We start from the raw sequence: 13,137 nt of genomic DNA on the forward strand, positions 1-13,137 counted from the left end.
CATTTTGTTTTAGTCGAAACTTTCTTACGATATGCCATACGCACCATTTTACACGTGAATTATGTCTCTTCTGTTTGTTATACCTTAACCGTTTGACTGCTAAGCAATTTTTGCAAGAACGCACGAAAACTGCGGAGCAACAAAGACGCACTGAAACTCGCAGCGCAAAAGCGCTGCGTCGCGGTTTTCGAGACAAATGAACGCAGCGCTTTTGCGCCGCGTAGCAGTGAAACGGTTAAACGTATACTTTCGTGAACTGACAGTTCATTTGTCATTGCCGCGTTTGACAGATTGACGGTTCAAAACTTTTGCACATGCGCACACGTTACTCATTTAATATCGCTGCCCATATGTAGTTGGTGCTGGTGTGTCTTGAATTCGTTGAAATCTTCTCCATACGGAACAAATAGGTATCAGCTATCCAGTTAGTACATAGATCAGTGCACCGATAGCAGTCGATAGCTCTCCAATATGGTGTACAGAATCCCGCTACAAGCCTGAATTTCGCAATAGGGCCGGCGGCTTTCTCATCATCGAAACCCGTTAAGTTCAAAATTATAAATCCAAGAACCGATCCGATCGCAAATTATGAGATGGACAAAAAAACAACAATTTCAGATTAGTAGTACTGAAACATTATTCTATGATACTACTCGTAACTCAGACTCCGCGATTCAGCTGAAATTTAATTATACCTTATATTCAGAATATTTTTCATAGATGGAATAAAAATTAGGACCCGTATATTTTATGTTTTAATTAATTATGTACGCATCGAAGTTTATATTAGAAGACGTTCACGTTACCAATATTTATATTTATTTTGAAATTTCTTGTATAGTCTGCGTTGAGAATTATACGAAATGAAGTGTTCCATATGTCATTTCAGTTAAGTAATGATAAAAAGATCGATGTAAAACTGTCGAAATCCCGTGAATTCATGATTTTATATACTCTAATGAACCAATGGCGCCATCTGTGATATTTAGCTGCAACTAAATTTTTGCTCTAAAAACACGCAGCCAACATTCTCTTCCAATAGTTGGTGAAAGTGTTCATATTTTCCCATTTGACTCTATAGTATTCCATTTCTATGGTATTCTAAATAGTTCCAGCTAGGACCTGAAATTTTCAATTCTAAACGTTCAAAAAGCGTAAAATATCATAAACGTGCACGGACCACGCCATGTTGGTTCTAATCCATGATATATAAATTTTGCATAAAAAATTAAATTTCATGAGTTTCAGGATCTACCTTAGGGTTTTCATATTCACGTGGTAATGTTTAAAACGAATCGGTACACCCAATTCGGAGAATACTTTTACCAACGATTTGATCTCTGAGATATACAGGGTGTAACGGAACTGGTAGTCACGGTTTATACAGCGCTACCCTTGTTGAAAAGGGAGCCCAAAAGTCCTGTACTATTTTTTCCTACAATGCATACATTTCCTATGATAACTAATTGAAGCACAGCCAATAAATCGTGTTTCCGACGAAACGCATAACGCAGAGGAGGCCGGTAGGGCTGCGTTCGGCTGTCTGCGGCATAGCGCCTTACCGGCGTCCTTTCCGCTATGCCTTTTACAACAAGGATAACGCTGTATAAGCCGTGACTACTAGTTCGGTTACACCCTGTATACAGGCTGACTCTTTCGCATCACCATACAAAAATGGGTATGACCACTGCATGTCCTTCATTGGTTACTGGCGTTATGTGCTGCGCGGGCATGCGAAGCTAGCATAACACTGGACATTATTAGCGTATGGTTCGCTGTTACGTGGCAGCGCGGTCATCTCGTAGTTTGTCGAATAGTATTGTTCCCTGTTAATACCAAGAGGGAGAAATATAACGCTTATACAAGGATATGAAATACTTTATAATTTTAGAAACACGTTCAGTTCGCACATATCATCGAGGCACGATGCATTACCAAAGACTGAATGTACGGACTTCAGAGCACAAATTGTCTCACGCCCTTGATGCACCAGTCATCAAACCAGAGACAATAAGTAAATAATTATAAGAAAGCGTACAGTTAACGTTAACATTGTACAACGCTCATGCAAAATCGCTATCTAAAATTCTACCCGCGCTACTTAAAATCCAGATCTTAATACTATATAAGGTTATGACAACTTATTTATTCGATATGAACTTAATTAGTAAAAAAGCATTAATAATATATACAAGAGAATAATACATTTTTGTTATAACTCCACTGCAAGGTCTATTTGAGGCGATATCTAAAATAAAAGAGATTAAGATGAAGTGAAACTCGTAGAGAAATTTAAATGTTGTCGGTAAAAAAGATTCTTCTAAATACCTACATCACCCATATTCGCTGTTACACTGACAGCAGTGTTGTATTGTAGTGAACATTATACCGAATGGCATACTACATATGTCGTTTTCGTACAATGATTATAAAGAAATCGGAGTAAAACTTTGAAAATTCCCTAGATCCATGATTTCTGATATTCGGACTGCAGAGTATGTAGGGGTGTGACGTCGGCAATGGGAAGTACTTACATTTATCACTATAGACCGCTCAATAATTTTATTAGGCTGTTCGTTCGGATACAAAGATTACGCGATGCGGTTTTATTGACACAGAGGCTTAACGCGTTAAGCGTCAAGCCTATTTTGTCTTCCCTTCCGTTATAGCCCACGATATCCGACTACGTCCGAATTTATCCGACGAAAGTATACTGTCAGTCCCCGGTGACTGACATGGTGCTTAATGTTTAGAATACTTAAGCATTCTAACGACACTGCTTCATATGGAGCTTCATATGGAGCTTGCCGGTCGTCATAATGGTGGAACGTCGGGAGACAATTGACAAGCTCCATATCAAGCAGCGCCGTTAAAATGCTTGAATGTTGTTATTGAACCTCTGTGTCGGTAAAATCGCATTGTGTAACCTGCGTATTCGAATGAACAGACAAACTAAACTGTAAAGTGGTTCAAGTGATAGATGGGCATAATTCCTATTGCCGACGTCACATCCTACTAATGCACAGCCTGGAGGAGCGGATGTACCCGAGTCACCAGGCGGTCAACCCGACGTAAATTAAATCGAGACCACCGTCTTTCTGGGAGCAAAACCCGGCAATACGATTCGCCCATGTTCAGGCGCAATTCTCTTCGCACCAGATTCGGTCCGACAATTCCAAATTCTTGGCCGCCGTTACAGTCCCCAACTCCACCGTGCTAAGCAACTACGCAGACAATAATGTCCGTGTAGTCTCCCCCGAGTGAAAAATATCAATGTTTAAAAACACGCCTCATCGCCTGCTTCGTCAACTTGGGGGAAAAAAAGCTAAGCATCTTCCTCTCCGGCTTGGAGCTGGGCAACAAGTGCCCATCCCAGCTTCTGAGAGAAATGCAGACTCTCGCGGCCAGAAAAGCCAGCCCGAAGGTACTGCGGTCATTGTAAATGAAACGCATGCCCAACAATGTCCAAACCGTCCTCTCCGTAAACACAGGATGGAATTGGTGGACAAGATCGTCGAAGCAAGTAGTCTACTTCGCGTCGTAGACTCGGTGGGCCCGACTCCCGTCCCGTACAAAAAATCACCCTGGGAAAGCAGATGAAGGTCCCATGTATAGCTATCGACGAGGTAATTAGGCGGACAGAAGGGGACCATAGCGGTTCAAATTCAGACACCAGGCTGCGTGAACACTCGATGTCGAGAAAGCGGAATAACAACAGTCGGGGTCGTCGTTTCTACCATCGTGATTCGGGTATAAGGCCAGTAGGTGCATTCCGCCGTGCTCCTGAGACGGACGACCACCACCGAGACAGGAAAACTAACACCGTCGTTACAGGAAGAGGCAGCGCGTGACGACGGAAACAAAAGTTACTGTCTCATCGTCAACGATGGAGACATACAGAGTTGCGATTTCTGATAAATTTTGGCGTCGAGGTATCTGTCCTTCCACAGGCACTCACGTAGACAACACTCACAGAGCCGAACGAGACACTGCTATACGCAGTAAACGGTTCCGTTATTCGCACCTATGGAACCAAAATACTGCATCTCGACCTACGCTACGGAGACGATTCTCCTTGACGTTCACCGTTGTGAATGCCGTAAAAAACCCATAATCGGTGCAGACTTAATGCATTTATAGAAGTACCACCCTGCGCCATCTGTAAATTCAGTGCTAATTAAATTTTATCTCCGAGACTACATGTTATCTTCATCTTAGCACAGCTCATAAGACACTTTTTTGCCTTTATCCTGTTCTATTGCGAGTTTCTCGATTACTAAAGTGTTCTAAATTGTTGTACATTTGTCCTAACATTTTTGTTTTCCGCATTAAAGCCTTTAATAATTATATATTGATCGAGATATGAAAACTCGGTGCCATTTCGTTTCTGATCTAGGCTAAGTACAAAACTTTTTGTTTCAATCCAACTTTTGAAAGCGTTAGGATAATTCTTAGGTGCTCACGAGTTTAGTGCAATACCTTTAAAAAATGTGTCTATTTGAATCGACTAACGGGGGATTTCACTTCACCTTAACCTTTAAATGGGTTTACTGATCATAATTTAGTAAATTTTCGACATGACAATTAAAATCCCTAGCCACCTAAACAAATTCGCTTTTAATAACACAGAAGAGCATGAATTTTTCTAAGTTCTTGCGTGCCCACATTTACAGCGTGAGATTGTGACGGGCCGTTATAAGGGATACTTATTTGTGCAGCCAATAGTTGTTCTTTCTCTTTTATGGCAGCTGCCATTTCTCGACTTGGAAATACAGCAAAGTCCGCTTCTGCCATACCTCCTAAGGTGCGCTTAATCATTTCTTCGTGTACTTCGTGCTGTGACAAAAAATTGTACATGAAATGCATAGATGAATGTGTGACACAATATATTGCGTAGTAATGTTAAAAAATAATGAAACAATTACCACCAATTGATCTGCTCGTTCTTTCAATTGATTCATGACTGCTTGCCGCTGCAACAATTGATAAGCTGGCAATGCCTTTTCTAAAACAGGTAGGTCCTTTGGTGCATTTCCCTTTCTTTTTATGGCAGGGACTGCCGGTAACAATACGACCTTCTGCATTTCCTAGTTAATAAAGTGTACACAATTAAATATTGCATGTACAATGGAGCAATTTTAATCTTGCAAAACCAAGCAGTATCAAATGTTCATTCAAATTTTATATTCACATATTTATGTTAGCGTATTGCTTCTAAGTTTAAAAAATATATCGAATATTACGTTAACACAAATACGTTTGCCGTAAACATTATTATTACATTATATTATTATATTCGTTATTTATTTTGACTTAAATGACTGAAATCCAGGAATGCATCTCATGTACATTTACTAATCAATTAATAATCAATAGGTTAGGTGTTTTTGTTACTAAAGGTGCAAAGATGATCTACCTTTAAGAGATCTTGCTTCTTCTTATGAAGTTCATTTAGCTTTGAATCCATACTTTTCAAACTTGAAATGACAGTCAGCGGCTCTAAGGAATCCAATTTTCGTAGGAGAGAATCTGCTTGCAATTTATTTTTCTGTCGACGTTCTTCATTCAAGGCTTCTCGCAATGCCGATAACTCCTGAGCCAATACTCTATCATCTGTTGATGATGGACTAGGAGTGCTAGTTCCAGGACTGCCCGCTGAAATACCATCTGTCCCACTGGTTGTTACTGTTTTCTTGCTAAAGGATTTTAGTTTCTCTTTTAGTTGACCCTTTTCCGTTTCCAGACTTTCAATATCTGTCTGAAGATGATCCATTGTTTCTTCAAATTCTTTTTCCTAAAATCGAATCGATTCGTTAATTAATTCAACACTATATCTTTAATGTCCTCAAAGGTTTTCATGAAACCAGTGTTTAGAAATAAAAATAAATTTGGAATTGGTTCAAACTACCCTGCATTTACTCTGTAAAAAGAAGTGCTAAAAGTAACAGTACGCTTTAAGGGGGGATTCTCGTGTAACATTAAAAGAAAAGTCGATTTTCTTTTCACTCCCCCCGCCCCCATAAATCGAAGGTGCAACATCTCTGAAGTATGTACACAACATTTTAAGATCGAAATAACAATGTAAATTAAGTTACAAGCAATTTTTTGTATAAAAATAAAAACTACCTTTCGCTTCAGTTGATTCTGAGCTTCTTCCAACTTTCTCTTCAATTTCTCAATATTCAATTCCAGTTCGTGTTGCTGTGTTGTCACACGCTTTTCGGCTAGTTCTTTTCTTAGAGTCATTTCAGACAACTCTTCTTGCTTCTCTCGCAATGCCAATCTCGCCTCACGAATGTCACTTTCTCTTGCTTCCAATTTTCTAAGAAAAAACAAAGATTAAAATGTTATCACAAGTATCGACTACATTAACACTGAACAAGAAAAGTCAAATGAAAACGTGTTCACCTGCTGAGTATTTTAGTCTCTTCGGACTCTTTACGTGCAAGTTGTGCGCGAATAACAATGGGTGGGACTGACTCTTCGCCTTCGGTACTTGACTGTGGTATCGCGTGTCCAGATATAGCTAATTCGTTCTCGCATTCTACCATTTTCTGTGCAAAATTAGCAGCAAGTTGTTGAATTGTCATTAGACTTGCTTTAATGGTAGCTACGGGTCCTAGGTCTTCCGTGTCGTAGACCTTCTCACTGGAAATCGCAGCCATCTCCTTCAACTTGTCCGCAGACAAACCTGTATCTAAATCTTCCCCAAAAATGGATGTATTAATTTCATTTAATCAACAGGACTTAAATAAAGAGTATAAAAACATTAGATAAATAAAAAATATTTACCTCCATTAGCTACGATAGCTTGTAATGCACTTTTCAGTACATCTTGAAGTGTCTTCATTATCTTGATGGCGTGTTGGCAGCTAAGAGACAGCTGCTCAACGCAATCATTATCCAGTCCTAGATTAGACATGGATAGCGAAGAAGATGAAAGTTGATCTCGAGGTACTCTTCTTCGCGCCGATTTCAAATGCTGCTGTATCACCTCACAAGATGTCTCGAGGTGCTGGCATAACAGTCCTGTGCAATATATACATTAATGTAAATTACTACTACTTTAATGATACTTTATAATGAATTTGAAAAATAGTTACTTTTAATAAAAGCTTGTTTGCGAGACAGTAGTTAAATGGCATGAAAAAAAAATATTTTAAAGGAATGTACCTATATCACCTCCCTCTCCATTAATGAGAGTTTTAATAGCAGTTGCATCCGTAGCAATGGCGTCGCACGCGTTACCAAGGGTTCTCGTTCCATCGACAACTAGTCGAGCCTGGTTAATGTAATTGCCATCTCCGAATAATACGGAAAACATCGTGGAGAAATATGCGCAACACTTTTCAAGAGCATCCATTGGCAAGTTCTCATCAAGTTGATCCCTCTTTACCAATTCAATTAAGGAATCTAATGACTTTTCTTGTGCAGCCATTTCAGGGTAGGCAGCCCCTACTTTAAGTAGAGTATCCGGAGAGCAAACATTTAGAGCTGACTCAAAGCATCCTAGAGCTGTTTGGAGTGAGTACATATATGAACACAGCCGGCTTCTGAAGACATACTGCGCTACGGAATGTCCTTTGATTACAGTAGCCCTAAAAAAGTAAAATTATCATAATTACAGTTCTCAAATTTCTAGACATTCCTGTCACTGTACAAGGTTAAGTAATATAATTTATACATCACATGGACTAAACTAGCTTAAGGCTAAACATTTTCATAAAAATATAGACTTTCTAATCATTAAGGTGACATGAAAGTGTGATATATACGTATCAAAAGGTCAAAATATTGAAACTTTTCTCTAAATTGGGCGTACCGAATCATTTGAAACTTTATCACGAGATTAAGAAGGCCCTAAAAAAGAACGCGATGCTCGTGAAATTTCATTTTTCGGCAAAAAATTCCTATCAATCTCGGACAAGGGCCAAAGAAAGACATTTTTCTTCGAAAAATGAAATTTCACGAACATCGCGTTCTTCCTTAGGGGCTCCATAATCTCGTGTTAAAGTTTCCGATAGTTCGATGCACCCAGTTTGGAGACAATTTTTTCACGTTTTGGATATATAGAATGACCCTTTCGTATCACCTTAAGTTGTGATAAATCAAGGGCGATACATTTCAAGTTTCTAAAACAATTAGACTCTTTACTTAATTTCTCTCTTTAAGAGGTAATTCAAGATCTGAGCATCGTTCCAGAAAGCTTTTCCTACTTTCATTGACGTTTAGAAAAGGATCTCGGTAACTAGATACTAGAATATGAACTAGACGGATTTCTGTTATTTGTCCTACACATTTTATATATACGGATGGAAAGTCATAGATTACCTGTCAATTTTTTCAATCGGTCTGTACTTATCCCGTACTTGGGAAATCAGGATTTCGGTTTTTTGCCGGATTCTCGGTATGAGAAGTAACGTTAAAATAGCATCGTGATCTCCACCGCGCGCTAGAAAAGCGGGCGACACGAAAGACAACATGTATCTTACGTGAGTACGAGCCTCTTCGGTTTCAAGCCTTCGCAATTCAAGGTCAACAGCTTTAGTCTGAGCTCGGGTTTCCGCAAACGTCTTCTGGAAATCTAGGATTTCCGCCAATTGTTGTTCGGCTCCTAATGGAAAACCAACATTCAATTGATCCTTTCAGGTAATATACACCCCTTGTTATTGATCATTTCATGACGGTTAAGGAATACAACCGAAAATCATATTCTAAGAATATGCAAAAATGTACGTCGTACGTCATTGCTGATAAATTCATTTTCTGAAATACATGGGAACGCTCTTGTTTTCTAAACCAAATTCCGTTACCCTTTGTTCCAGTCTTGGCCGTTTCGGTCGATCGTAGCTGCTGTTGTAATTGCAAACACTGTTCCTGCAGCTGATGAGTGAGTTCACGGAATTTTGTAATGGTAAGTTCGCGATCGGCTAGGGTCTCCAAAGCTGCATCCCGATGCCTCAAAGCATCTCTGGTGGCTCCGACAGCCAAATCCAATTCTTCTCGTAACTCCGATTCCAATTCTTTCGACGACTCTGCCAATTCATCCGACATTTCCTAAAATATTACATACGTCAAATCAAGCTGTTCACTCTTTCTTCCATTTTTTTTATTTATTGCTACATCCTTGACTAAAAGTACCTGCAATGCCTCCAGATCTGCTACAGCCTCTTCTAATTCCACAACTTTTTCTTCCAAAGCCATTTTTCGTTCTCCCAGCACTTCAACCATTTCCTCTGCACCTAGCGCCGCATCAACCTGTTCACAAGGTTTAGATTATAGTACCGTGGAATAATAATCTTAGGGGAGAAGTAAATGGAGGTTTTTCTTGAAAACGAAAGTAAAACTCATAAGGTCAAACTAGCATAAATCGACACAAAAGGAAAAGATGATCATTAAAAATGTATAATACTAATATGTATCAAGGATGGATTGGGTTATAACAGATCAGAAATTTCGAACGTAATTCTGGAAAAAAGAACGGTCTCAGGAATGCATTTGCATTTAAATCTATTTCGGTATTGACAATATTTTGTTGGTTTAGAATATTTAATTCATTGATACAAAAATGCTAACGTCTTACTAAGAAACACGTCCAACGTGGATATTTTAAGGGAATTAGTTCTATAATCACACCTACTTGTTTATAAATTCGGTAAAAGAAATGTAAAAAAAAAAAACTGAAGCTCACGGCGAAAGCGTCAAAGAAAAATAGAATAAAGTACGTTGCATTCAATTAATTAGATGTAATTAAGTTTTTTTTCCAGTGTCGTCCTATTTTTCGTCTATGCAACCTAAAGAAGGACAATTGATGTAACGCCGTGCGATAGTTACTTGTTCTTGTAAATCAGCAATCTGATGTTCCATTTCCTCAACGCGCGCGGAAAGTTTTTCCTTCGTGCGTCCCAATTCTAGGATTTCCGATTTCTTTTGGTCCAAATCCTTTTGAAGTTTTTGAAACTCGTGCTTTTCATGAGCAGAAAGATCTCTCATTCTCACCAATGTCTCCCGTAACCTGCTATTTTGCTGTTCCAATTGTTTTATTTCATAGCTCGACGCACCTGTCTGGATAGGTCCTCCTGCGGCCTGTATAAACACAGTTAATAATAATTATTCTCGATCTTACATTTTTATTTTATTTTCCTACGTTCATGTATCTCATTTGAAGGAGCATTTACCCGCTCCGACATTTCGGTGCGCAATATTTCAAGATCCAACGTTTGCTCTTCTAATTTCTCCTTGATTTGGTCCAGTTCGATCTGTAACGTTTCAGCCTTTTCTTCGGCCATCTCTTTGTCGAGAGTAGCCATCTCTACAGTTTCCGCGAGATCTGCCATTTCATCTTGATACTGTTCTCTCGCAACTTGTGCCTCTCGAGCTTCTTGGCGAGCTCTTTGTAATTCTCTTTGCAAACTAGCCTGAAAGTAAAATGGAAAGAAAAGCGGTAATCATGATCAAGCGTTGAAACAAATTAATGACAGTCACTTGACCGGCAGTGTACAAGGACTCTGAGCAACATTAACCCTTTTAGTGCCGGAGAACGATATATCGTCGTTTTACAAGGGCTAACGACTTCGGCCGGCACTAAAAGGGTTAATACAGTTTTTTTATTGAATTACGTATGTAATTATTTTTATTCATTTCATATGTACTACTATGTACTTTGATTTGCATGTTTTTATTTTATATATTTTACATGTACAAATTATGCAATTGAGAGAAACTCGATTAACCTACGCACTCCTAATTTACTGGGTTGTCGAAAAAGTCATGACGCATTTTTTCTATGCCATCTGTTACTAAAATGACTTTTCCGACAACCCGGTATAATCAATTCAATATACGTAACAAATTACATGTTCAATTATTAATTCAAAGGAAATCAATGACAGTGGACTCTCAATCAGACGGTGAGTGTACGGATAATTGAAAATCATGAACAGTGCAAATGTAATGAAAAAGTAAAAAAAAAAATACTATATGGATTGAAAAAGGCAAAGAAGTTTTATTTCCGTTTAGAAGTAACGTAAGAACGGATTATCCTCGCTTCCTCCCCGTTGACCGGTATCTCCGGCACAACCTCCCGATCCCGCTTATCTCCCCGCGAGGCTATCGCGAACTCGCAATTCTCCGCATCCGCGGCCGCGAATTGCGCGCGCATCGACGGTCGTGCCTCTCAGGCACGCTCCCCCCCCTCCCCCTGCCCGCGACCCCTTTTCACTTTCTCTCCGTCTTCGGGCAAAAATCAGGCTCCGCACCCGAATTCGCGGGCCGCTCCGGGCCAATTTCCCGATCTACCTGCGCCCCAACCACTCCCGAAGGGGACGTCGCTACCACGGACAACGTACACCGACGGTGTACAAAAATTTAGCCAAATACATTTATTTTATGCAATTAATTGCAAAAAAAGCTCAAATTGCTCCCTTCCCACAAAAAGCTCAAATCAACTATTTTTGCCAAATATAGTAAAACATTCATTTCGTTAAAGTCTCAGCTAAAATCTTTTTGCCAAAAGTCACAGTACACTTGGTTTCACGTATGTTGTATGTACACGATTTTCTGCTTCCTCAAACCGAGACAAATATTACAAAATTTATCGAAAGAAATAAAAAAATTAGAAACTAAATTTTAAAACAATATTTTATTTGTCTTCGGTTTGAGGAAGCAGAAAATCTTGTACATACAACATACGTCAAACCAAATGTACTGTGACATTTGGCAAAAAGATTTTACCTAAGACTTTAATGGAATGAATGTTATACCATATTTGGCAAAAATAGTTGACTTGAGCGAGAAGGGAGAAATTTGAGCTTTTTTTGCAATTAACTGATTAAAGATAAATGTACCTGGCTAAAATTAAGGTGTCTTGAGGGGATTTCACTCCCTTGTGTAAAAAAAAAATTGTTAATGTCTCTATTATTAATAATAAAATCGGCAAATGTAACTAATACATTCCTATAATATCACATAATTTGATACAAAGTTACTAAGAATATGTATATTTCATATACGCAGTATGTATAAATATATTTTTTATATTACCACCCTGAACATTTTTAATGGCACCATAATTTAACCGCCAATATGAATTTTGAAATTCTAGTATCAAATGTGGATTTATCTACCTCGAAAACCGCGAGAAACCCACTGTTATAAAGATCCAACTATTTTTACATTTTTATCCGCCATATTAGGTCGGCTATTTTCAATTATTATAATCTGTTTCCAAAATTGAATTCAGCGACCACGACTACCGTGGAAAACTCATTTTTACAAAAATCCAACCATTTTAAAATTTTTATCCGCCATATTGGATCCACCATTTTGCATTTTAAAATGTTGTTTCCAGATTTGGAATCAATGGCCATAAAGATCTTAAGAAAGCATGTTTTCGAACCAAATTTTAACCGTGTTAAAATTTTTTATCCGCCATTTTACGTTTTTAAATTTTGTTGCCAAAGTTGGATTCAGCAGGCACGAATACCTTGAGAAACTCATTTTTATAAAAATCCAAACATTTTTACATTTTTATCCGCCATATTGGATCCACCACTTTGGTTTTAATAATTGTTTTTACAGATTTGAAGTCAATGGCCCTAGAGATCTTGAAAAACAATTTCTTCGAACAAAAATCTAATCATTAAATTTTTTATCCGTCATATTGAGTTTTAAAATTCTGTTACCAGATTTAGATTAAGCGGTTATAAACACCACGCTAAACTGTCTTTTTATAATAATTCAGTCATTTTTAAAATATATTATTCGCCATGTTCGATCCGCCATTTTGAATTTTGAAATTCATATTCTGTTTTTATATTTGAATTCAGCGATCCCAAAATTTTAGAGCAATCCTTTTTTTCTTATCAAAATCAAATCAGTCTGCGATTTTTTGTCCGCCATATTAGGTCCGTCATTTTAAATTTTGAAATTGTATTATCTGACTTGGCTTCAGCGATATCAAAAACATCAAGAAATCTTTTTTCTATAAAAATCCAATCATTTTAAGGCTGGGATGGGTATACTTCCTTTTCGTTCCGCGCAAGGCGGTGTCGCATGTTGGCTGCTCAAAAACTATATGACAGTCCACCTATAATGTCTGTGCGAAAAAGTAGTCTGTGCCTAGGGCGACGACGATGA

The 13,137-nt window shown here is 38.3% G+C and overlaps 1 protein-coding gene across 7 annotated transcripts in view; it reads right to left on the reverse strand.

The window, feature by feature from the left end:
• Nucleotides 1-1,860: 1,860 nt before the first annotated feature.
• Nucleotides 1,861-13,137, reverse strand: part of LOC105698582 (dynactin subunit 1) — a 50,293-nt gene continuing 39,016 nt past the window's right edge. For 6 of the 7 annotated variants that reach the window (XM_012422946.2, XM_012422944.1, XM_012422949.2 and 3 more), the window contains 12 exons: nucleotides 10,179-10,418; nucleotides 9,835-10,086; nucleotides 9,142-9,258; nucleotides 8,814-9,057; nucleotides 8,332-8,614; nucleotides 7,174-7,598; nucleotides 6,793-7,029; nucleotides 6,409-6,703; nucleotides 6,127-6,322; nucleotides 5,417-5,794; nucleotides 4,926-5,087; nucleotides 1,861-4,836 (listed from right to left, as the gene is read on the reverse strand). In XM_012422946.2, the coding sequence (XP_012278369.1) occupies nucleotides 4,618-4,836; nucleotides 4,926-5,087; nucleotides 5,417-5,794; nucleotides 6,127-6,322; nucleotides 6,409-6,703; nucleotides 6,793-7,029; nucleotides 7,174-7,598; nucleotides 8,332-8,614; nucleotides 8,814-9,057; nucleotides 9,142-9,258; nucleotides 9,835-10,086; nucleotides 10,179-10,418 (3,048 nt within the window). In that variant the 3' untranslated portion in view covers nucleotides 1,861-4,617. The remainder of the gene's footprint in view (nucleotides 4,837-4,925; nucleotides 5,088-5,416; nucleotides 5,795-6,126; nucleotides 6,323-6,408; nucleotides 6,704-6,792; nucleotides 7,030-7,173; nucleotides 7,599-8,331; nucleotides 8,615-8,813; nucleotides 9,058-9,141; nucleotides 9,259-9,834; nucleotides 10,087-10,178; nucleotides 10,419-13,137) is intronic. The other variant, XM_023434079.1, reaches the window with a different exon arrangement.

The sequence above is a fragment of the Orussus abietinus genome, unplaced genomic scaffold, assembly GCF_000612105.2.
Source record: "Orussus abietinus isolate OABI.00-Male unplaced genomic scaffold, Oabi_2.0 scaffold294, whole genome shotgun sequence".
Classification (NCBI taxonomy): Eukaryota; Metazoa; Arthropoda; class Insecta; order Hymenoptera; family Orussidae; genus Orussus; species Orussus abietinus.